The sequence below is a fragment of the Colius striatus genome, chromosome 2 (genome assembly GCF_028858725.1).
Source record: "Colius striatus isolate bColStr4 chromosome 2, bColStr4.1.hap1, whole genome shotgun sequence".
Classification (NCBI taxonomy): Eukaryota; Metazoa; Chordata; class Aves; order Coliiformes; family Coliidae; genus Colius; species Colius striatus.
The window spans coordinates 66,799,895-66,825,211 of record NC_084760.1 but is presented as its reverse complement, the minus strand read 5'-3'; the positions used below and the strand labels follow the sequence as shown (position 1 = coordinate 66,825,211).

Here is a 25,317-nt window from a genome sequence, read left to right as displayed (position 1 = left end):
GTAACAGCTACGTGACTGCCCAGTGTGACTAGGTGACAAACCAAGTGGCGTTACCTTGGCTCCCAGCATGATAGCACGCTCCTGTTCCCACAGGCGTTGATCCTGCTTCTTGTAGCCCGTGATTCCAAACTTGTGCACTTCCAGACGAGCCTGGAATGTTACAGAAAACAGCAAGCGCTTCATTATTTGTTAACCTGCTGTACAACAGGGCTTGACAGACCACAATAAAATCATACTCCCAAAGAAAGCCTGCCCAATACCTGAAATCAGTGTGCTACAAAATCAAACTAATGAGTTTAGATCTATACTGCAGAACAGTTAACCACTGTCCATCTAATCTCTGGATGGTGAGGACCGTCAGGTGGACAGTTTTTGGTTCCCCTCATTTTACATAAGTCAACATATGGAATGGATCCCCATTTAAAGTGAATCACGTGCTACAGAGAGAAGAACAAAACATGCATCTCACAGCACCCGATATTTACAGTGTCCTCATTCCTTGTCTGCAGAGCACTTAAACCATTGAGAAACAAAGATGGGCAGATGGTGAAGTGGTTTGACTAGACATGTACGTACAGTTGACATGATACAAGAACACTCTGGCAAAACCAGTGGTGAATTCATGACCTATTTAAAGTCAGTGGTTAAATCCCCACTGCTCTCAGTACAGAGCTGCACCCAGACTCTCCAGAGAGAAATTTCACTGGATCACAGTACGGCCCCAAGCAGAGATCAGGCATATAAAACAGCTTGCACAGATCTGTAAATGAATCAGTATCTACAAAGGCCAGTGCTAGATACGTCCATATAAGAACAGATGAGAATAAAAAGACAAATGGGAAAAAAGTCATCTGCTGTTTCAAAAATAGATGTAAATACCCTTTCCCCCCCCTCCTCCACGTGAGATCAGAAATCCAGGACTAAAACCATGGGCCTGAAAGACTTACGCTAAACATTCTGGGTACTCACATAGCTTTACACAGCTAACAGCAATCCTCCTCAAATTATCATTGAAAACAATCAGATAGAAAGGTCACAAAGTGGTGACACGCCTCTCTTCACACAAAGCAGTTGACAAACAGCCAGGATACTCCTCCTCTGGCAAGGCATGCAGCCAAAATTACCTCTTAGGAAATCTTCACCTACAAGAGATGGTCTTTTCTGAAAGCATTTCCCATTGGTCCCACTGTACCTTTCCCAAGGACATGAATGCACATACCTGCAGACTAAAAGAGTGAGATTAGATAGATCTTGCTGGACTTACTTTTTCAAAGTTAAATTCTTGTTCCTTCACGTTTTTCTCTTCATCCATTACTTTGGTCTACAAACAAAATAAACCAGTTCTAATTAATATACAAAGCAACACCAGTTTTAATGCTGATTGTGGTAGCTTTTTGGAAAGCAGAGAAGGAGTTGTAGAGGAGAGTATACAGCTCTCCAGTAGCATCTTCTTTTTTTTATTACCGGGATTTATTAAAGTTCACAGTCTCAACCACATTTTTAATACGTAGGTGTTAGAAGGTCTTACTGGAAAGACCTTGCACAACTCATAAGGTTCAAGAGCAGCATCTGCTCATCTTTCCCCATTTTCTCTTAAGGCATTATCCCCTCTGAGGAAGAAGTACTACAGATGTATTAAAACTGAACCTGAATGCTTTTAATGCATTTCCTTTTTACGTTTCAGATGTGAAATCCCATTGAGTCACAGGTTCAGATGCCAGGGATATATCAGGGGCTTCCCTCTGCATCTACCAGAGCCAAACCCAAACTTCCCTCAACTCTGTAAAAGCTTCTATATAAAAATGTCCTTTTCAACCACCAATAAACTTAGTTATTTTCAGAGCATTTTACTAACAAGCCTAACAACAGCCTTTTCAGGCAGGAAAAAAAAAAAGCATAAGAAAATAAATATGTAGGGCACTTTTCAGAGGAAAACATGCTGGAAAAAGCACAAAAGCTAATGGATTCAACCAACTGCTTGGTCAGTCTCTTGAACTTCTCAGTTCCAAGCAGTCAAACCCCAGATACCAGTAAGTCTCCCTGAATTCAGGATCGCTGTATGTTGTCTCATCAGAGTTTATTTTAAAATTGGGCTTCTGATGTTATGGACATAAGTAGGACAGAAAAAAAAACCAAAAAACCCAAAACAACCAGAAAAGCTGTAAAATCTGGAAACTAATGAACCTTGGTATGGAAAGCAGCTCAACTTCCAGCCAAGCCTATCCAGGCCTCTCTGTTGAAGCAACTCAGCTACAGTTTTCAGTAGCACAAGGGAATTTAGCACCAACAAACCAAATTAAGAGACCTCATGCTGTCATGCCTTTCCCCACTCCCCACACAACACTTATCCATACCTATGGACAAGAACACAAAGTGCACATGCACACAAGTAGCCAAGAAGCTTTGCTTTCTATTTCATTCAATTCTTGATTCAAATTACTTAAATATAAGAAAAAACTATTTCACTGTTCAGGTGAGGGAGCCCTGGCACAGGCTGCCCAGAGGGGTTGTGGAATCTCCTTCCTTGGAGGTCTTCAAGACCCGCCTGGACACATTCCTATGCAACCTGATCTAGGTGAACCTGCTTCTGCAGGGGGGTTGGACTAGGTGATCTCTAAAGGTCCCTTCCAACCCCTACCATTCTATGATTCTATAAAAAAAACCCCAAACAACCAGGACTCCCGGTGTGTTTAACTGTCACCACGAAAGGGCATCCCAGGCCAGCATCTGCTCAACGTCAAGTCTCCAGCGTGGCTTTAACAAACACACCTATGCTTTAAAGAACCAGCAAGACAGCCGCTGCTACTGGTGGCGCACCGCGCTCCGGAGGCGGCCGCTGCGAGGGGCCCGCTGGGCCACCCCGGCCCTACCTGCGCACGGCCGGCGGCTGCTGCCGAGGGAACGGGCAGCCCCTTCCCCTTCCTCTTCCTCCCGTGGAACACTACGACCTCCACGGCCGGCGGCGCGGCGGGGGCCGGCGGGGCTGCAGTGGCGGCGGTGCTCAGCTCGGCCCGGAGCTCCCCGAAGAAGTCGCGGGCTGCGCGCCGCCCGGCACCGCCTGCCACCGGCTGCGGTCCCCGGCTCTGCTTCTCCTCCTCCGCCGCCGCCGCCCCTGCTCTCGCCTCGCTGTCCTCTGCGGCGGCCCGAACCCGGGGCTCTTCACCTGCGTGGCAGAACGCATGGCGCCGGTCAGCTATGCCCGGCCGCCGTCGCTCGCTTCAGGGTGAACGCACGCCCGGCCCCGGCCCCGGCCCCCCGCTTCGGCGGCTGCAAGGGAAGGCCCGCGCCCGGCCCCCACCCCGTGCCCCGCCAGCGGCCCGCGTCCCCGCGCACCCACCCAGGTCGTAGAGGGCGCCGAGCACCGCCTCCAGCCGGCGGCACGGCTCCCGGGCGCCCATAGCTGCGGGCGGGCGGGAAGAAGGAAGGAAAGAAGGAGCGAGCGAGCTTTGGTCCCCCGCGGTTCCCGTCGCCCCCAAGATGGCGCCGCCCATCGCGCGGTCCCCCCGCCCTCCGCCGCGCGCCGGGCGGCCGGGCCGGGTCGGCGTGGGGCCATGGGAGGCGGCCGCGGGCCTGAGGCCGCTGCGACGGGGTAGGGCGGGCGAGCGGGGCGCGGGGCGGCGCGGCGGAGCTCGCAGAACCATGGCGGCGGCGGCGGCGGCAGCGGCCGGGCGGGCGCGGCGAGGGGCACCCATGTACTCGGTAGGCAGCGGCGGCGGGGAGCAGCGCGGCGCCGTTCACTCTGAAGCGGAGTGACGGTTCTTGGCTCAACCCCCTCCTCCCTCTTCTCCCTGTTTGTGGCACCGCGCTTCGGAGGGGGATTTGCGGGGCTTTCCGGGATTGCGGTAGTGTCGCACACAGCTTCCCCGGCGCGGGACCTGCGCGCTCTGGGGCTGGGGAGGGGACGAGGCCTCCCCTGCGCTCCGGCGCGGGCAGGTGCCGGCCAAGAGGCAGGCGGACCTTTCCCCTCACAAGTTCACCTTACTCTCCCGTCGCCGCGGGCCCAGAGCCCGCATCCCCTTCCTGGCTGCATCCCCGGTACCTGCGTTTGGAGGAGGGGGCTGGGGAGAGAGTGAAACAGCTCGCGGCTTCGTCTGAGATTCCCAAACGTCTCTTCTGTGCCTCCTTGGCTGTATGCGGGTACCCCAAGCACATCGCGAGCACCCTCACTTTGCCGCTTTCAGGGGTTGTAGGGAAGCAGAGCGGTTCCAGGTCCCTGCTGTTTCACTTTTGTACATCACCAGTGCGGCAGTAGGAGTGCATGGAACTGAGTGATGTCGAGGTTTCCACAGCGTGTTTTCTGTGTTCTCTATCAGTCGTCAACGGAAGCTGGAACAACAGCTTAGCTGTAATGTGTGAAAGCAGTGTTATTCCTCTTTAGTGGTTTTTGTCTCCTTTGGTGCTACTTCAGGACAGGGCGTGAAAATGGACTGTTGCTATGGAGAGAAATCGGTTGCACAACAAATCTGGAAATGTCAGGTGAAGAGCAGTAGCAGAGAGGAGACTTTCTGGTTGGCTGCAGCCTTTGCAAAGCTCAGCTCAGCAGAGCCGTGTTGGGGAACAGCTGCCTGTGGCAGCGCAGTGACAGCTGATGTGGCCCATGGCACCCGAGTTGCCTGCTGGCTCCGTTGGTCTGACTTTCATGCGTTGCACATTGTAGGATTTAAACCTTGGTAGTTGAACATAAATGTTCTGTGCAATGGCTTGTCACATACTGGTCTATGTAGATGTATAGTCAGAGCCAACTAATATTTTCTGATGCTATTCTGAGCTATCTTTCTTGCCATTACAGAGTAAGTTGGGTTTTATACTGCTTTATCTTTAATGAAAGGGGTTGATATGAGGTGTCAAAGGCAACAGTTGGCTAATAAAAACTATTTCCAGTTGTCTTTAACATTACTTGGCTCTTGGAAAACACCCAACTAGTTGAAAGCTGTGGAACAAGAAAGATTGAAAACTGTAATGCTAAACCACACAGTTAAAAAATCCCCTAAACCTAGACGATATAAATGAATTCAGTGCTGGGTTTTAATACCTTATCTAGAATTGTTTAACAGTCCCAGAAGACTTTGTTCCACGGTTAATGTGAGATAGTTCTCTAAACTGCAGTAGTGGAAAGAAAAGTTAGATGATCTACCAAATGCTGTGGCAGTAAAAGGATGGTATCCCAGTTTGACTGTACTGTGTAGGGAAAAGAAAATGAGGAAGTAAAATGTTACTGTAGGTTTTGTATTCTCTGATAAAATGAAGTTGGCTTTCGATACAGTTGAGGCTTAGAAAGACGGGTTTTTTTGTGGTTTTGTGGAGATATTCTCAATTTAAGTGGGTGTTTTTGGCATTTTAGTTTTGCCAGATTGTCTCGCCGTGGTGAATGGACAGGAGCTAAATGTTTGCTCTCCACTTACTTTAAATGTCAGCTGCTTTGATCATGTTGCTGATGTGGCTGTGGTCAGCTGGCAGTGAAACCTGATTCCCTCTCCCAAGGCTGAAAGTCAACTGCCACTGCTGTGCTGTGTGTTTGCTGCCTGGGATTTCCTCTCAACACCAGAAAAAGTCACCTTAAAAGAGCCTTCGTTATCAGAGTGGTTCTGCAAGGGCTGCATGTAGGGAGAGGAGGCAGAATGGATGAAAGAAATGCCTGTGCAATTCTTCAGGTGGTGCTGTAGAGGAAGATATGAGCATTTTTATTTTTAGCATAATTTTCTAATAAATATACTTGGTCATAATCAATACTTTCATGTTTGTGTTTCACAGAGGCTTGCTCCAGTTGTGTTGCTTGTCTAGTGGCTGTTGCTGCTGTTTTGAAGTTTCAGTTCTGGAAAGACTGAGGGGTCATTGATATGAACTGTGATTACAGGAGATAATGGAGACATCTCTCTGCAGTGTGGGAGATGCCTACTGACTCAAAGGGAAGAGTTTCATCACTTGGAGTTCTGCAATGGGACAGATCCACAGTTAGTTCTTGATGTACCATTTGTTTTTCTGATCAGCAGTGGTGCTGAAGGCTGTGCTCTCATTTTACTTATGTGTGCACCATATTGCATTTTGATCTTCACATGGCTGATAATGTGGGTTTAGGGTTTTGGGGTTTGTTTGTTTTTGTTCCTGCTTGGCTGTGTTTTATGTACCTTATGTCTAAGTCTGGTGAAAACTAGCACAAATCAGCAAAGTTCCAGATGCAACTGAGATTGTAGTATCAGGAGTTACATTTTTTTAGAGTTGATTCTGCTTTTATAATGTCATAAATGGCATTGTCTTCCTGCAGGTGATAGAGCTGGAATCAAAGGGTTTTTATTTAATACCTATCAACCGTGGAGAGGCTGGAGATAAGGCACTTTAGCTTTCAAACCCCAGGTGTTCTCTCAACTTCTTCCTGTTGGGCAGAATAAAGTAACATGTGGCATAGGGGGATTTGAGGATCCTTGGAGCTGGAAAGGGTTGGGGGTGCTTTGTTGTTTGTTTTTTCATTTCTGTTTTAGTTTCTCTCTGCAGCATTGTTCCAAGCAGATAACACTTGTTCCTGCACTCAGAGTGTGGAGTACAGACACCATAGAAAGCTGAAAAGAAATCCCAAACATTGCAGAAGTGTTGCATGCCATTATTTTGGTACTGTAGCCAAGCAGACCACTGAATGGCTCGAGACAGTGTCTCATTCTTTATTTGTATGTTCCCAGCAGAAAGATCTCACATCAAAGAAAAGAGATGAGTTTGAAGATATCTTGGAGGAAAGAAGATTGTCCAGTGACTTGAGATATGCAATGAAGTGTTACACTCCTGTGATCTACAAAGGACTTTCACCTTGCAAGCCAAATGCTATTAAAAGTGCTGTTCTTCAGTCGGAGCAAGTTCAATATGTTATCAAGCAGGTGAGTCTGGACACTGAGCTGTAAGACGAGGCAGACTGAACCCAGGCAAGCTTTGTGTAACAGCAGGGAAAAAAATGCTTAGTGCCGACCTTGTCAAACACAATAGCTATGCTTTGAAAGGTGGTCCAATAGATCAGAAACCTGACAGCTATACTCTTTTGTCAAGAAAAGCAAACACTGATTTACCATGGAGTTGCCACTAAAGCTGTTAGATAGCTCATTCATTAAATAGTGTTTTGATTTTGCATATGTGAGCCTTCACCATCTCACTTGTCCAATGTGCTTGACTTTCTTTTTTGCCTCCACCTCCTCCGCTGTCCTCACCACAGAGCAGCATTGTGAAAGATGTGTGCACCCTTCTCCAAAGGAGATGTTTTTGTGCTTTGAGGATACCTTGTAAGGATTTTGCAGGCTAGTGATGTATTTATGAATCAGTCATAAATGCTACTTTCCCTAAAATGGGATTTAAGTTTCACAGGAATTCTTTGAATTAAAAACACTGTCAAAGATGTGACTGTATTTTCATGTTACGAGGAAGGACAGCTACTACTTTGGCTATAAAATATTTTACTCATTGCAGTCTGGCTTGTGTTTTAAACTGTGTTGAAATGACTGAAATAAGAGTATGCTAGTTAGCAGAATAACTATATTCAGTATTCATGAAAAATAATTCTAGACCAATTGAAGTATTTAAGATGTTTTGGTTAGTCCTTAGTGAGTGGCTACCATACATTTTTTTTTATAGTGGTCAACGTTACCTATGATATATCAAAACCTGTTATGATGTGACAAACTAAACCATGTCCTACAGAAGAGTTTTCTTGCATGTTTTCTTCTGAAGTGCAGCTTTCTTGATGGAAAATTATTTTCATAGAATCATTTTGGTTGGAAAAGACTTTTAAGATCTTAAGTCCAACTACTAACTTCACACTGCCAAGTCCACCACTAAACCATGTCCCTCAGCACCTCAGCTTTGCATCATTTCAGTATCTCCAGGGATGATGACTCCACCACCTCTCTGGGCAGCCCATTCCAATGCTTGACAGCCCTGTCAGTGAAAAAGTTTCTCCTAACCTCCAGTCTAAACCTCTCCTGGCGCAGCTTGTGACGATTTACTGCTGTCCTATCATTCATACTGGAGAGAAGAGATTAATTTTGATTGATATTTTCCTGATTAGTGCCAAGTGGTTGTAGGAGGTTAGAAGATCTGCCATTGCAACCTAACACTCAACTTTGAACTGGAGATTACTGGAGGAACTGATTGAGACTACCTCAGGCAGTATACCCAACCCTTTACAATTAGTGTGCCTCCTGTCTGGGCAGAGTTTACTCAGCTTTACTCAGGCATACTAGGTTTTGTGCTAGTGATAAATTGCTGAGATTACTCATGTTCAGTGTGTGAAACTGTGGTTTTTTGAGTTTGGCAGGTCTATTTTTTTGATTCCTGATTTTAGGGAATAAGTGCCTAGCTCTGTGGTAGATGTGCACTTGATTCACACAGGATCAACTGTGTGGTAAGCCTTTTACTGGTGCAGGAGAACAGTGTCTCTTCATTTAGTGAATAACGAGAATAATTTTTTGTCTTCCAAAGAGAGATTGATTTTTCTCAGGCTCAAATGGAAGCAGTTTTTGGCTTAAGTGGTTAAAATAGTCACTTATAGCTGCATGTGCAAATATGCAGGATGAAGGTTAAGGCATTTTTTGAAGATAGTCAAGTGTTATATGGAGGTAGATTGGAGGAGGTGAATTCCTCATATCACAAAATAGAAATAATTAGTAAGCAGTGCTGACCTTTAAACAGAGCCATGCTGTTTTGGAGGCATTTTCTGCTGCCATTCCTCCTCTTTTCTCTTCATTCCATAATAGTAAGCAACTAACTTTTCAATTAAATATTTCTAGAGTCAAGGTTTCAAATAGGAGGGATGATCATTACTTAAGTCTGTTATAGAAACTTCAACAAGGAACATGCATAGCAGCAGAAGATACGCAGAGTTGGTAGCCACAGTGCTTTGTATGCATTTCAGCTAGCCATTGCCAAAGTAATAAATTACAAAGAAATTAAAGTGTGATAGGGCTGAGGTTCTTCAGCCAAGTCTTAAAATCAATCTCAAATACACTTAAAAAATTTACATTGTGAATATTTCTGCAAACGTCGGTTTTATTTTACTAGTCAGAGATAATGGTGCACTGCCTTCTTCAGACCAGTAATACAGGAAACCTTCTTTGAGCTTAAATCTCCTCTGAAGATGCTACAGGTTAAAACATTCAGATGGTGTGACTGGGGAGGTGGGGGATTGTTGCACACCTTCCTCGCCCTGCCATTGACATCTAAGCTTATCCTTGATTTTGCGCAACTTTAACTTGGCTTTCTCTTGCTGACTGACATGAAATAGGTTCTGTATGATTAGATCACCTGAAACAAGATCTTGCTGACTGTTGCAGTAGTTCTGCCATAATTGTCATGCCCTGTAAAATGGTGTGAGTGGGCAAGGAGAAGTGGATCAACATCTGACTGCTTGTTCTATTTTGTTTTGTTTCTCTGTAGTTAGCAAAAGAGATGGGAGAATCACCTGATATTATTCAAGAAGAAGCCGTGGAGATCCTGGATGAGATGGGTCACAGCATGCAATTAGGAGCTGTCAGATTTTTTGCCTTTACCCTGAGCAAAATATTTAAACGTCTTTTCCGGAGAGTTTGTGTAAATGAAGAAGGAATGCAGAGAGTGAGTAGTGCTGAGGGGGAAGAAGACCCTATATTTCCTTAGCAATCACTTGGATAAAGACTCTAATCTCTCTCTGCTCCAAGTAATAAGTAAGAAAAATACCCTTAGAAAAAAGAATGGACTTGTGTTTGTTACTGCACTTCTCAATAAGGGGGAGAAAAGACAAATGATATATCAGTATTTTAGAGGCAAGGACTTTTTGTACATTTTCCAAATACTTCCTGTGGTAAAGAATACTTGCAGTCACGTGTCAGTTATTCTGCTAGTCAGAACTCTGAGAGAGTTTTTCTATCTGATGTTATAAATTTAGCTGAACTATGCTGAAAACTAATTATGTGGCTGAGTGGGTTGGCTGTTCTGCAAAACCTTTATACAGCTAAGAGTGGTGAGACATTGTGCACTTCTGAGGCAGGGGAAACTTGAAGTTTGTCCCAGTTCCCTGAGGTGCTCTTATCCTCCTGTTTCATTGCAGGATGCTGCTGTTCTGGAGGGTGCAGCGTGTTTCCCTGGAAGACAGTAATGTCAGTCCTGACAGCCCCTGTTGGGTTTCCCATCACCATCCAAGGGGATTTGAATTAGACTGTCACATAATAAGGTGGCCGTGACTTTTAAGTCCTGTGGGGCTTGTGAGCCACAGGTTGCTAGTCTGAAAATTACTGCTCAAAATTTCCCATGTTTCCATCCTTAAAAAGGTACAGAGTACAGAGACAGAGAAACCACCCTCAAATAAATTAGCTTCTATTTGCTTTAAGCAGTGTGAAGGTCTGTGTTTGCAAACTTCAGCAGTCTGTAAATATTGGAACAATATTGTTTGCTCTGTTTTTTTTTTTCAGTTGCAACATGCCATTCAGGAGCATCCAGTTGTATTGCTGCCCAGCCACCGAAGCTACGTAGACTTTTTGATGCTGTCTTACTTGCTATATACGTATGACTTGGCTTTGCCTGTCATTGCTGCAGGAATAGGCAAGTATGTTCTTTTAACAGTGTCTTCAGGATTCAGAGAATCAATAACAAGAAATCTGGTAGCTGCTGCTGTAAGTGGTGGTGTTTAACTTATGTTCCAAATATGTCTTGTTAAAACTTCATTGGGTGAGATGTGTACAGTATCTGAAGACTTTTCATCAGTGCCAAGTCCAGTCAAAGTTGTTTTATTTCATTGTCCAGAAGTACCCCACCTGTAGAGCCAAGACTGAGGCAAAGATGGATGATGTGAAGACGACTTCCATATTGCTTTTTTTTGGCCTGTGAACAGGCAAAAACTTGCCCAAGAGCTACTGTGTGTGCAGAAGCTTTTGTGATACCTCATACAGTTTAAAGTGCAGTTGTAGTAGCCACTTATGAAGTGCCAGCCAACTCGTGCTTGTTCCTGATAAGAGTTGATTCTCTCAAAGCATTGGCAGAACTCAGTTATGTGAAGTGCTAAGAGCAGAGCTGGCTGGGAAATGAAATTTCCCATCAGAGGTCATCATTTTTTGGCCATACTTAATCCTAAAGCAGATGAAGCCAGTATATTTGCGGGAAACAATTCTCAAAGACTTGAACAGCAAATATCTTCCAAGTTGATGTGCTTTTTGACAATCCAGACTGTGGCAATACTTAACTGAGAAACCTGCTCTTGGAATTCTTGAGTATCAACCAGGTCTTCTAAACAGGCAGACAACAACCATGGGTCTGGTGCGGCACTGTAGTGTGCACAGGCAAGCTAGCAAAGATCTGGGAACCTAGACTGTAGTGGCCTATTTTTCCAATCAAGAGATTGGGAAGATCAGTAGAAAATAAGCAGAAGCTGGGAGCATATGCTGAAAGATGAGATTCTGCTGGGCTTTGAGTTAGTGGTGTCTTGCCTCAGGGTGATGCAGGTTAGATTCTGGTGAATTCGGAAGTTGATGTCTCATGGCTGCTTTGATCAAGGTGTGGTAGCTGCTTACCTGTCATGTATAGTCCAGAATTTGCTCACATGCTGTCATAATATTGGAATAGTCCTTTGCTGACTTTTGGATTACAGCCTTTTTGAGTTTTGAGGCTCAAAACAGTATCTTAAAATACCATTAGTTTAGCTTAGAGGGATTTATTTGGTGATTAACATCTTTTAAAGTGTTTTGGGTTCAAAATTCTTCAGAATTAGAGGCTTGCAGTTTGATTATAATGATGCATCTGTGTATTATTTTAAACACCTCTGAGGAAAACAGAGTTCTCTATGGTTGTAGTTGCATTTAATGCATATTGTGTTGAGGTTCACAAGATGTGGTTTACAAACTCGCTTTCAAAGTGGTACCTGTGCTGAGTGGACAGATGTTTTCCTGATATAGGAGGTAAATGCCTCTGCTTTGTTAGTTATCACTTGTCTTCAGGTAGCATATGGATAGATGTTTGGGTACTGCCTGAGGCGGAAGGGTAAATGGTTGCCAGTAACACCATTTGAGTACATGAGTGGGATTCTGTTTCTGTCTCAGGCCTTGGGTGCAAGTCAGATTAGAGGTGCAGAGTTGGTGTGGGCTTGAGGTATATGAAAGGATGCGTTTCATCCCAGTTTGTGGGGTGGCAGTGTGTGTGGCCATGCAGCTAGCATCCAGGCTGGGAGATGACGTAGCAGGATGGTGCAGGAAAAGAGGGGGATAGAATCTATGTTGTGGTGAGAGGGAGGGTAGTAGGAGAGAAGGGAAAAAGGTGAACCTCTGCATGTGGGAAGCTCTGTTGCTGCCCAGGGGCCTGCAGCCAATTTATTTTTATCTATTTTTTTCTCTTTCACATTTCACCAATGTGTTGACATACATGACAACTTCAAGGTAGTTATTGTCTGTGTTGCAGCTGGAATTGTGAATTTATTTATTACCAAGTAAATACCTGTTCTCAAATGTTGCACAGACTGAAGCAACCAGGAGGTTGAGGTGGTACGAGGCCAGCTTCTGTGTAGACTGTGTAGACTTGTTTTCCCTGAAAAATGTGTTCATAAGTGTTTCCTGGATTTGACAAGTTAAGCATTGACCGGCATTGCTTGGAACTGGAAAACATATATAATGTTTTCTCTGGTTTGGTGTGCATCTCCCAGAGTGATGAGTCAGGATCATAAATGATATACTGTAATGGGTCAGTGAATTTCAATGTCTTCTAGGATAAGTTCAGGGGTAACTGATCTTTCTGAAGATGAGTGAGACAATGTACTTCAAAAACTTAGGCTTTATTATGGTTGAAATCTGGTGGTCTAAATTGTGAAAATGAATTCCTGTAGGTGAATGCTGCTTACAAAAAAAACCAAATTGAAAGCACGTTATAATATGCCATTCATGTTTACGTAAGTTTTGCTAGACAATGTGAAAGCAAAGAAAGGTATCTGCAACAGCAGAATCCTTTATTCTGGTACTTGAATCAGTGTGTTAGAGAAAGGGATTAATTCTGCTGGCTGATATTACTCAATAAATTGTGTGTGTGTGGTTGGTTTTGATTGTTTTTCAGATTTCCTTGGTATGAAAATAGTTGGTGAGCTGCTACGAAGGGCAGGTGCCTTTTTTATGCGACGTTCCTTTGGTGGGAACAGACTCTACTGGGCAGTGTTTGCTGAATACGTAAAAACGATGATAAGGGTAAGTCAATTCCTGAACCTTCAAAATGTATGCTTCAGAAATACTCTGTTGGAAAGATTTCTGTGAAATATGCACACTGTTACAGCTGCGTGATTGAAAGTCTTCACTGTCATCTGATTTAAATGCGTTTTACTTCTGAATTGCTGTAGGTGAAGAGCTTTGTTGTTATTATTGTTCAGCAGTAGGTGGTATACAAATTGCTGCTCATCAGTTGCTTTGAATCGTGTGCCCATGTGACAGATACAATATGTTCATTAATTTAACTATATGGTGTGGGAAATAAAATGGATGAATATAGGCTTAGAGATCACTGAATTTAGATGTATGTAGATTCCATTAAAGAAAAATCACATTTCAAGTGCTTAAGTACTTATTTCTGAGCAGTAAAGAGAGAACGTTTTTCCTTTTCTGACCAGCTCTTATTTTTGTTTTACTTTTGAAGAGTGGCTATGCCCCAATTGAATTTTTTCTTGAAGGAACTAGAAGCCGCACTGCCAAGACTCTGACTCCAAAATTTGGTAGGTTTGATGAAAACTTGGAACTTTTAATGATTACTAGTGTTTTTGTTAGTGGCCATGTGCTTTGGAAGTTCTTCAGACAGGAAGGGATGTTAAAGCAGTGGGATACTGGGGAGGTCTGTCAGAGTAGTGGAAAACACTGGACTGACAAACAATTGGAGTTTCAAGTCATACTTCTCTTGCACTCTACTGCTTTCTCTTTCTTTGCCCCCATTGTGTAGTTATTTAACTGCATAACTCTTCACTCTTCTCTTTCTAGAAAATAGGCATCCCCTGACCAGCAGAGAAGTATTGTAAGCTAACTGTGAAAGTGATGGGGAATCCTTAGAAGGAAGATGCTGTACTAGGGCAGAGCAGTGCTGCTGAAAAGAGCACAAATAACTGCCCAGATGCATTGCTCACACTTGCCTTCTATTTTAAAGCTTGTCCACTGTCTTGTGCTTCTGCTTTCTTGAAGAAAGAACAGGCACAGTGCATACCTATTAGCAATTTCTAAAATTTGAAGACATCTTTTTCAAAGTTAAACTGCAGCCTCTTTTCCCTCCTCAAAAAAGATTAGTGATTTTTTTTTCTTTTATTTTTGAATTTGCAGGTCTTCTCAGCATTGTGATGGAGCCCTTTTTTAAACGTGAAGTCTTTGACACATACCTTGTTCCCATCAGCATCAGTTATGAGAAGATATTAGAAGAATCTCTCTATGCCTATGAACTCCTAGGAGTCCCAAAGCCCAAAGAGTCTACATCTGTATGTAAATTCCTTCAGAACAGAACAGAAGTGGATATATATACACACCCTGTAACATCAAAACTTGAGGTTTGCTCTTCCCGTCTCTGTAGGGGTTGTTGAAAGCCAGAAGAATCCTCAGTGACAATTTCGGTACCATACACATCTACGTTGGCCAGCCGGTGTCACTTAGAACCTTGGCATCTGGGAGAATCAATCGGTGCCCATACAATTTGGTTCCCAGGTACCACCTCTTTCCATGGTGTACTCACAGGAAAAGCATTTGTTTAATCCTCACCTGTGTAAAATAATTAAGATGTTCCCCTTGTACTTTGTTTGCAACTTCTCTCATGTCCCTTCCATCTGAATCTTTAGACTGTTGAACCTGTTCTATCTGAGCAGAGGTTTATCATGCTCATGGTTGTTTCCGAAATGAGTTGTTAACGTGTGTAGCTTTACACTATGTCAAGAAGTTGCCACTGTAATATTTTATGATGAGACATGAGCCAGGCAAAGCTGTGTTTTCTGAGAATTTGGTGGTTTTGATTTAAAAATTCCACCTTTCTCTCCCTTCTTGCAAACTGTTACATGCTCGTGTGCCAGGAAGCTGTAGCTGTGACTGGATTGGGTGGCTTTTGCAATTTGTTGTCTCAAACATGATCCTTCTGAATTTTATTTGAAGATAGCAAGCCTACAGCATCAATACAGAGTGTTTCAACTCCTGTCAAGAAGCTGCTCATGTTTTGCTCTCTACTTCCATTCTACATAGCATGTAGATAAATCACCCTCCAGAAAGTACAGATTTGGGACCAATACAGAAGAAGTAAGGAGGGCTGTGATTTATATTCCAGATTTTGGAGCTCTTTACCTTGAACTGGTTTGTTCTTTTCAGGCATCTTCCCCAAAAGCCATCTGAGGATATCCAAGAATTTGTCACTGACGTAGCTTACAAAATGGAGCTCCTGCAAATAGAAAACATGGTTTTGAGACCCTGGGTGCTAGTTGCTGCTGTCCTGCTCCAGAATTTGCCAGCCATGGAGTCTGAACTTCTAATAGAAAAGACCCTGTGGCTTAAAGGCTTAACACAGACTTTTGGAGGATTCATTGAATGGCCTGGTATGGAGAGAAAGTGTTGTTTCTGTTCCTTTTGTTGTTTATGAAGGATAAATTTCTGTAGAAACAGTGTATGGTGACCAAGTCACAGAATGTTTTCCTCCGAGTTGTAGATGAGTTTTAGAATATGCTGAAAATGATGCTAAAAAGTGGCAGGTTTTGGCTTAGCCTGTAGAATATAATACTTTGAAAAACAGCTAGGTGGAAGCAGAACAGATATTATACTGTTACATCCTGAAGTGTGGAACAAGGGGGAAATTGTAAGCTGCTTGTATTAGAGTACTGAGATTAGCACAATGTTTGTCTTTCTGAACCCTATGTAAGACAAAGGCAGTTACCTGCTCTGCTGCAGTTAACTTAGTATAATGCTACGTTTATTGCTTGATATCAACCATAGTCTGTCCCCCTCGTGGCAACCAACTAGCAGAAACAAATGGGTGAGAGAAAATCAAAACTGTAAGTTGTGTATGTGTTTTTAAGTTTCACTTTATCCCTAGAAACAGTGATGACTTTTGGGGAGAAGGCTTTTTTGGTGATTTTTATTTACATATTTATACACATACACATATTCTTTTCTATATTTAATGTGTATGTGCATATTGGCTGAGGAGAGACTGGTTCTCCCTTCAAACTTTCTGACCAGTTGTTTTAAACTTCTCTCTGTGAGCCAAAGTGACACAGATAAGTGATTTTGGAGCCTCGGGATATAAGTGGTAAAACTAGCTAAGAAAAATAACATGTAATGCAGGTACATTGACCTTTGCACTGCAAATAGACTTAAACCACTTTTGTAGTCACGTGTGAAATCAAGGATCCCTCTCGCTACTGCAATAAAGAAATGGGAACAGGCTACACTTGGAACAGAACTCTGTCATTTCTGGAAGAAAATCACTTCTCTTTTCAGGGGTCTGCACTGCAGTGAATGCAGACAAGGGCTGCTCCTGCCAGGCTGGTAAAAGGAAGAACTTCATGGAATTATTTAAACAATAATTTAGAATCTTACTGTACAGGAAACTGAAAAACATACCACATTTGGGTATGCTTATTTATTTTGTTTTTATTTATTTCTTAGCAACAATGAACAAGCTTTTGCTTTAGTAGAGTTGTGATGTAGTCAGGGAATAGCAAATAAGCCATTGTAATGAAGGCAGAATGACACCAACTAAGCAGAATTTGTTGGCATGTGCTGGCCTCGCTGTAGGTGTCACTTGCATAGAAACAGGGTTTGTTGTCAGTAGCAAACAGTCATTTGACGATGATGATTGGTTATTGACAATATTCTGTCAATAATTTGAAGAATAAATAAATTTTGAAAGCTAATTTGGCAGTGTCAGCAACTAAGTGTACCCTGTCCATTCTTCTGTCTCTAAACAGCTAGTTGTTTCTGCTTTTGTCCTGCTGGTTGCTTTTACAGGCAAAGCATTTGCTTGGATATTACTAATTTTACATTAAAAACAGGAACTGCAAAATGACTTGTTTAGACTTCTGCTTCTTACTGTATTTAGAAACTTGGGCACTTTAGCAAAACTGGTGCACAGTAGGCTGAAGGAGCAAATTAAGATGCAGGGAGATTCTGTGTGAAGGGAGAAAGAATGTGGGGTATTTTTAATTTAATTGTTTTAATCTCAGAAGCTATATGGATTTGGTGTGCTTCTGGTGCTGTGAACATGTTAAGTGTGTTTTAATGTTCACTAAGTTTTTATTGCTTCTTCCTTGCTTTGCCAAAGAGTTCACATTTGATGCAAGGAATGTTCGGTAGCGTTTAAAGTGTCAGGTGTTCTGTAAAGGTGAGTGTGTGTTCAACAGTTAACTCTGCTCTTATCTGGAGAGAGTTCGTGGTGCGTCACACTAACAAAAAGGCTTGACCAAAACCCACAGGTTTGTGAAACTCATGCCTGCCTTCGAAGAACATTCTTGCTTAAAAAACCAAAACAAACCACAAACCACACACTTCCTTGCTTTAGGCATTTTAAAAGGATTATCTTGGGAAACAGGAGGAAATTTTGTTTTAAGCACAGTATGATTTCTCTTCAAGCAGGAATATTATGCAATGATACTTATGTCAGGATTTCTTTAAACTTAATTTGGTATGAAGCCTTCCTTGTATAGGAGAGTTGAGGAAAACATTATGAAGACTTGTGCATCTGATTCAGAATTTGTAGTGTCAGAAATGCCTAAGCAAAAGTATGGTCTCCATTTCGTTACTGATGTATGTATCCATCAAACAGATCTATCCTCTTTTATTTGAAGGCTCGGAATTCCTTTGTCTCTGGAACAAGTAGTAGTTGTCATTGTTAGCATTAGGTTTTATTTTTAAAATAATATTAAAGATATTTAATACTAAAATATTAAAAAATATAGCATTTAATGATTGAAATGTCTGGAATTTATTCTCTCTATCTCATACTGTGCCTAGGCTGCCAGTTCCTGGCATGGATTATTTTAGAACATACTTCTAACATAATGTTTGGGGTAATAATTGGTCTTCAGTGATAAAACTTAATGAAATGCTGTAAGCCATTTCAATCGAGTTCTGTTCCTTTCTGCACATCCCTAAGTCTTGTGTTTTCCTGCCAGATAACCTGTGTGCCAAAAAAGCAGTCTTGTCTGGCCTCGCCCTGCATTCCAACATTGCCTGTCTGGTCGATGGCCACGTGGTCCTCCATGACAAAGGAGTGGAAGATGGAGCCATAGGGGAAGTCGTCTTTAAGCGAGCTCTGGCTGTCCTCACGTGTGCCACCTACAGAAACCAGCTGCTGAATGTGTTTGTGCGTCCCTCCCTGGTGGCAATGGCCTTGCAGATGACACGCAGCTTCAGGAAAGGTATGTTTAGGATGGCTCGGAGAGTCGCTGGCTCTGCTCCTTACACTGTCAGCTGGGAGAGGAGCACGAGGTTCCTGCGTTGCTAGTGGGAGCTGGCAGACACCAGCTTCCTCTGGGTAAGGTCCTACGGCGTAAGGTGGATGTGTTGGGAGGGGATGAGGGTATTTTGCTTTCCTTTCCTGTTTGTTTACTTGTTGGAAGGAGGTTTATTCTACTGAGAAGGTGGAGATAAGATGAGCTGATCCCATGTCCTAAGTATGTTAGTTTGTTGATGTTTAGCAGACCGGTTTCTTAGGTTACAAATGACACATAGCTCAAACTTGCATACACGGCAGCCAGCTCTCGGTCTTCCTTCTCTTCTCACTACTGTTTCCAGGACTTGGCACTTTGAGAAACTTCTCAGAACACATACCTTAGTTTTGTGCAACGTCTCGTTATGTAGCATTTAATGCATGTTCTGAGAAGCTACAACCCTCTGCTCTTTCCTTTTGGTAACAACTGAATCAAGAGCTTTCAGCACTTGCTGTTCTGTGGTGGTGGGTTCAGCTGTACACATACGTATGACATGTATGTATGCTTTTAATGTCAAGTCCAAATTTTCTTTGAGGTAGGAACTCTTTCTAAAATAAGGAATAAATGGCTTTTCATTTGCATGCTTTGAATTATGTTTTTAAACAACGGTACTTCACAATATATTTTTCAGAGGAAGTCTATAGCTGCTTCAGCTTCTTGAGAGGTGTTTTTTCTGATGAGTTCATCTTCTTTCCTGGCATTTCACTGAAGGTAAAAACATCCTTTATACAAAAAAACCCCCTCATAGTAATGTAGCCAAATAAAATAGCGCCCAATTTCAGGGCTCTGCCAAACAAGTGCTTTGTGATAAACGCCTACAGTCATATCAACTTGATCTGTTCGTAGGAGGAAGAAATTACAAGGGGGTCATTTGGTTAGTTGCAAAATATTACCTGAAACCACAAGGTTGCATATGCAAGCTTTTTTTTTTCCCTCTACTTGCAGTAAAAGGCCCAGTTCTGAACTATTAAAATGAACTGTAGCAGAAATTAAGCTTTTTGGTTTTTTTGGCATAAAGCTATCAGTCTTCCAGCACAGATACAAAAATAAAGCAGTCTTTTAAATGGAGTGTAAATACTGTCCTCTTGCTCTACAGTTATGAAGGAGACCTTAGACTGTGAAGAAAAAAAGTGTTAATGTAGTTTGAATTGAATTTTATCACAGAGTGAGTATGTTTTGTCAACACAGGAACTAAACAGCGGCTGCACGAGGATAACTTTTGCTAAAAGCTCTTGCAGACTGTGTAGCAGAGGGGCACCACTGCTCTTTCAGAAAGTTAAACTATAGGCATTATACCAATTAATGAGCAACCTTTATGCCCTTTAACAAACAGAGTATGCAGTTCTAAATTTAATTCCTTTGGGTGATTATATTCCTGCTAGTGCAGCTCTGACTGGTTGTTTCTTGTAGTTCCATGTGTGTGTCAGTGGTGGCACAGTCCTGTGGTAGCTCTGCCAACAGCCAGTGGCTCATCTGTTAACAGCATGCCTCCACCTCTCCCTGACTGCACAGCATGGCACTGTAGTGTTTAAACAGTGGCTAATGACCTTCTTGAACTCTAAAGGTTTTGATGTTCCTGGTTTTTTTTCTGAAGTGAGACCTTTCCTAATGGCCCAGCAGTGTTCCTGGTAGAGTCTTATGGAACCTTTAGTTGCATCCTCTTTGCCTGAAAAGTTTCCCTTCATTTCAGGACCCCCTTACCCCATAGAATCCTCACTAAGACAAAGCCAGTACTGGGTGTTAGAAGGCTCAGAATGGCTGCCTGCTCCCCTAACACAGTTGGACGCACAGAGACAAGCACCATGTGGGTTTGCAGACAGCCTGCTGGGGCAGAGCTGGCTCACGATGCAGGTGAGCACCAGTTCATTAGTCAAAAAACTGGTTCAGCATCATACCCAATATCAAGTGCTGAGTCCATGTGTAGTTTTTGTTTGGATTTAAGACTGATGTTTTCATCAGCGATAAGGCCAGATATCTGATGGTGACATTTGTGCTCCTTCCCATGTTAAAAAAAAAGAGGTAAGTATAATTTTCATAAGAATATTCAAGACTTGGGACTGTATTAAAAACTAATGGATTTTTACATGGAAGGGAATTGGGCCAATTGGCAGTCTTGTGGTTAGTTTTCATTGTTAGCAATTGTTACCTCCTGCAGCTCTTTTAAAATGCCAAAACTGAGCAGGAAACAGAAAGATGATAGGCCATGACTGATTTTACTGGAGTCAAATGAAAGACTTGCTATGAATGTTAAAGGATCTCTTAACAACCCACTCCTCTAGTTGTCCATGTGTCCATCATGGTCTGTGTCCCTTCCCCTCGTGTTCTCTGTCCAGGGTTGATATTGGCAGTATCACACTGATATTGGCAGTGAAAGGGTTTTGTCATTGACATCTCTGTAATTTGTAACTTTTGGCCATGGTTCCTTTTGTAGAGGGCAGGTGGGTGAACCATGTTATCATTTGTGGCAAAGAGTGGGCAGGAGGTAAAAGCAAACCCTGACTTAAAAACCCAAAACTACTCACAGTAAAAAACCCTAAACCAGACAATCTGACACTAGTCTGACAAAATCCTGAGGCAGCTCAGGCTGCCTGTCTTTGCTGCTCTGCCTGGTGTGTATCGAGATACTGCTGTGTTTAAAAAGATGTTCCTACTGCTTTTTTATAAAGGTATTTCTGGCATACAGGATAATTTTGGTTGGAGTCTCATGAGAATGGCGTTCAGAAATGAAGTGGTGTCCTGTTGTGTGTTTTTTGTTGTTGATTTTGTGGTGAAAGGTAGCTGTGCTTACCGTAGATGTTAAGGTTTCACTCATGCTTCCATCTCACAGGATTTTGAGGAGGGATGTTTTCTACTCACAAAATGTGATGCCATTCAAACAAGTCAACAGGAAATCTACCCTACTGACAAAGGAAGTGTTATAATATCTTTCTTGTCAGCTATGTTCAGACCTTTTCTGGAAGGTTATCAGGTATGTTGTTCTGCAGAAAACTGTCTTCTTTTCTCTTCATTGTTTTATAGGGAAATTAGGAGAGCTGTGGTACTTCTACAGTATATGAAAGGACTGTTTCATGGCTGGGGAGAGCAGGAGTTGGGAAATAGCAGTAATAAATATCTTAAACACTCTTTTTCCCAGGATCCTGATTGTAGCTTTTCATAGGGAGCATGCTGCTGTCAGGTTCATTGTTCTTTCTTACAAGGAGCTCTTGCTTAGTTCCTTTTATGTGGGCTGTCCTGCCAGGTGTGGAAATGAGTTTGTGTCTCATATTTTATAGCTTTTGGGAGAGTCATTAATTGCATCCATATCTCTTGAAATTCTTTTGGTTTTCCAAAGTTTTTAATAAAACTAATTACTAATTAGTAATTACTGTAATAAGCAATGAATACAAACCCAGGAGGCTAAAATCTCAGGTATGTCAGCGTAAGATTGGTGGGACCGTAGAAGTTTGAGCCTAGTGGAATGTGTTAATGACCTGGTGTATGGCTTGGGCTGAGCTGTACCAGTTTGCCCAGTTTTTCCCATCTGTAAAACAGTTATTGCTTAAAAAAATCATACTGTCCTTGATTGTGAAAACAGGAACGTTAAATTCATGTCTAAGGTGACTATTATAGCAATACTTAATCATATTCCAATGTTAGGATTCTCATGCCTTTTAAACAGTAATAAAATTCTCAGGTGCTCTGTGTAATGATACCTTTTGAGTCCTTCACCTATGCTTTTCAAAGTGTAACAGTGTTACTTAGGAGGATATGTCTGTCTGTAGCCCATAAGCTGACGACAAAAAGGAAAGAAGTGCTAATCTATTTTTTAAATCTTAGTTAATTTTCAGGTACCTCTCAAAGGAAACAAAAGAAGCCTTTACCGAGAAGCAGTTTATACCTGGAGTCCGCAACTTTGTTTTTCATCTTCTTGAGAAGGGTGTGTACAGCCTGGGTGCAATATGATTTTATGAGCCCAGTCTGTTGAAGGACAGTGATAAAACTTTTAATTGTGTTTCTGCTTTCTCTGTAGGGAACACACAGTGTTACGAAGCTCTGTCCTCTGACATGCAGAAAAATGCCTTAGCAGCTCTCGTGCACCTAGGTGCGGTGAAGAAGAAGAAAACGTAAGTAGCGGTGGCTTTTTTTGGTGTGCAGAAACCAGTGTGTGATCTTACTGGCAATTCTTGATGATTGAGCTATTAGGATGAATCAGAACAGCAGAACCCTTACTGCCTGAGCACCAATCAACTGATGGTGGATTGGATTTACTGAAGACCCAGGTGGTTCCTTTCTGTACACATTGTAGAAGCAGAATGGCACTCTGCCATAGCGAAAACACTCCTGTGGCACCCACCAGCAACATCCTTTAACTCACTAGCAGGCTGCTTCTGACTCCTTTTACCTTTTGATTTTTTTAAAGTTTCTTCCAAGGCTGTGATAAGCAAAGAGAACAGCCTTGCTGATTTTTAATGCAGGAATGACTCTCTGTGTTACAATAAAGCCTCATTAGGCAATATAAGTGATACTCAGGAATACTACTAATTTTTTTTGGAGGAGTTTGACACTGACATCTCAAAGCAATTTAAATGAAAGCTTAGTCATTAAAGTCTTGTAATGCAGTTCATGTCTTATAGACATGCTACTGTTACACAAAAATAGGGTGATGTGCATTTCCTGTTAACAAATTAATTTCCGTTACGGTGCTTCTCACTGTGTTTAAAAGCATAACTGTGGAAATCCCTGATACAAGAAGTCCTCACGTTGTCTGGTGTGCTTTACAGAACACAGTTGGCAGCTCATGACCCTGAGCTACTTTCTTATGCCTCTGTTCAGGAAATCAGTTAAGGTTTTTAGTGCTCTTGGAAAGCACTGGAAGTACTGTGTTTGTAACGTCCCCTGCCATGTCACTGTGCTAAATGCATGTCTTTAGCTAAATTCCTCTTGTGAGTAAAAGGAATAAATCAGATGAGTGCAAGAGACTTTGACATGATGTCAAGATTTGGTTCAGTTTCAGAGAGATAGTCTTGAAAGTGACATAAGTGAAACCAAACATATGTTCTGTACCTGTAGTTGCCACTAATAAAAATCAAGGGAAGAGAGAAACATGGAGACTGTGATCTAGAAGAAGGTTAAGGAAACTATAACTATCTTTGAGTACAACCTGCTTAGAAGTCCTACCGTGTCCTTAAAATTAATATATATGCTGATAGGATGAAAAATGTGATGTGATTATAAAAACGTTAAGTCAAATGATTTGTATAGAAATGACTGGAATAAGAAATATACATTGAAGAAACAGTTTGGGTTGTTTTTTTTAATTTTAACTGTAGGTCCAATGGATTCACTTACAATGTAAATCAAGAGGCTGTTGATAAAATCCTGGACATGTTTGGTAAGTGTTCTCTAATTTTGAACACAGCCTCTCAAGTTAGAAATTATAGTATGCTAATATAAATTACTGACCTGCCTGAAAGCAGCTCTGCAGAGGGAGAACCCCTACCGTTCTGTGATTCTATGAAACATGGGCCAGCAGTGTACTTGCACAGCCAAGGCGGCCCAATGGCATCCTGGGATGCATCAAGCAGAGTGTGGGCAGGTCAAAGGGACTTTTTGCTCCCCCTCTACTCTGCCCTGCTGAGGCCTCATCTGGAGTCCTGTGTCCAGTTTTGGGCTCCCCATCTCAAGAGAGAAGAGGGAACTTCCAGAGTCCAGTGGAGGGCTACCAAGATCATCAGGGGACTGGAACATGTGTCTCTCTTACAAGGAAAGGCTGCGGGACTTGGGACTGTTTAGCTTGGAGAAGACTGAGGAGGGACCTCATCAACACTTATAAGTACCTAAAGGGTGGGTGTCAGGAAGATGGGGTGACTCTTTTTTCTGTAGTGTCCAGTGACAGGACAAGGAGTAACGGACATAAGTGAGAACACAAAAAGCTCCACTTAAACACAGGGAAAAACTTCTTTGGTGTTGAGGTGAGGAAGCCCTGGCACAGGCTGCCCAGGGAGGATGTGGAGGCTCCTTCTCTGGAGGTTTCCAAACCCACGTGGACACGTTCCTGTGTGACCTGATGGAGGGGAACCTGCTTTAGCAGGGAGTTGGATTTAGAAGTTCTAGAAGTCCTTTCCAACCCCAACCATCCTGTGATTCTGTGGTTCTGTAACTACTTTTGATGATGCACGTTATATTAGATGCGTGCTTTTTCCCCAAGTAGTTCCTTAGATTTATCTGTATAAAAGTCCTCATGATATGGGGTTTTTTACACATCTTCTGGTGTCATTGACTGCAGCTTTGAATCTCCCTTCTTCATTGGAAACACCGTGCAACCCAGTGACCAAAGAAAACAATGCAAAAAGTAGTTCAATGGAGGGGTATTTACACTATTTTTATAGTGTTTACTGTTGGGTTTATTTTTCCCTTTCTTTGTTCTGTTAGATGCCAGGATACCTGTACAGAAACCTGTGGCTGCACGACTCTGAGTGGTTCCTGGTGCCGTGGCTGGATGCAAGCGCTGGCTGAGAACACTGGCCGCCCTGCAGCCGGAGCACAGACCCGCACCTGCCCGTCCAGCCTCAAGCAGGGGAGGCAGAGACATGTTCTTCATCAGGCCAGCTCTCCTTTACCACTTAGGAACTGTTGCTGCTGAGGGTTAGAGTTGTGTTTGTATCCTCACCTCACCGTGTTTTGTTTTTTAAAAGGAGATTAAACATGGGTTGGTTTTTTTTTTTATAACTATTTAAAGGAGATGTACACAGTAACTGCTACTTAAATGTTTTTCTAGACTTGTAACAAGGACTGTGATCGGTTTCAAACGTTTCATGGATATGAAAATGTAACAGGGAATTAAAAGACTTGCTATTAAACTTTAGAAAGAGGCGTTCCAGGCTGGCTAAATGGACTGTGCCAGTCTCGGGCCGGGATGCGAA

At 42.7% G+C, this 25,317-nt stretch overlaps 2 protein-coding genes across 4 annotated transcripts in view; one reads left to right on the top strand and one right to left on the bottom strand.

Annotated features, from left to right (window-relative positions):
- Nucleotides 1–3,545, bottom strand: part of C2H1orf131 (chromosome 2 C1orf131 homolog) — a 7,315-nt gene extending 3,770 nt beyond the window's left edge. The window contains exons 1-4 of the mRNA XM_061990927.1: nt 3,338–3,545; nt 2,871–3,163; nt 1,265–1,321; nt 55–150 (exon numbers count right to left, since the gene is read on the bottom strand). Of these exons, the coding sequence (XP_061846911.1) occupies nt 55–150; nt 1,265–1,321; nt 2,871–3,163; nt 3,338–3,491 (600 nt within the window). The 5' untranslated portion in view covers nt 3,492–3,545. The remainder of the gene's footprint in view (nt 1–54; nt 151–1,264; nt 1,322–2,870; nt 3,164–3,337) is intronic.
- Nucleotides 3,356–25,317, top strand: GNPAT (glyceronephosphate O-acyltransferase). 3 transcript variants are annotated; one of them, XM_061990926.1, is made up of 16 exons: nt 3,359–3,699; nt 6,672–6,863; nt 9,409–9,585; nt 10,419–10,548; nt 13,039–13,166; nt 13,609–13,684; nt 14,277–14,428; nt 14,521–14,651; nt 15,300–15,523; nt 18,098–18,343; nt 19,047–19,126; nt 21,243–21,383; nt 22,232–22,331; nt 22,425–22,518; nt 23,725–23,786; nt 24,827–24,962. In XM_061990926.1, exons 1-16 carry the CDS (start codon nt 3,478–3,480, stop codon nt 24,868–24,870), a joined length of 2,199 nt encoding a protein of 732 aa, XP_061846910.1. In that variant the 5' UTR covers nt 3,359–3,477; the 3' UTR covers nt 24,871–24,962. The 3 variants fall into 3 exon arrangements, with proteins under 3 accessions (XP_061846908.1, XP_061846909.1, XP_061846910.1); XM_061990924.1 differs by lacking the exon at nt 23,725–23,786 and having other exon boundaries at nt 3,356–3,699; nt 24,827–25,317; XM_061990925.1 differs by lacking the exon at nt 23,725–23,786 and having other exon boundaries at nt 3,357–3,699; nt 6,675–6,863; nt 24,827–25,317.

Bases quoted from the DNA above. Each gene is read 5' to 3' on its own strand.
- GNPAT (XM_061990924.1), top strand. From the start codon at position 3,478: ATGGCGCCGCCCATCGCGCGGTCCCCCCGCCCTCCGCCGCGCGCCGGG. The intron at 6,864-9,408 runs GTGAGTCTGGAC...GTTTCTCTGTAG, and splicing joins TTCAATATGTTATCAAGCAG to TTAGCAAAAGAGATGGGAGA. The intron at 13,167-13,608 runs GTAAGTCAATTC...TTACTTTTGAAG, and splicing joins ACGTAAAAACGATGATAAGG to AGTGGCTATGCCCCAATTGA.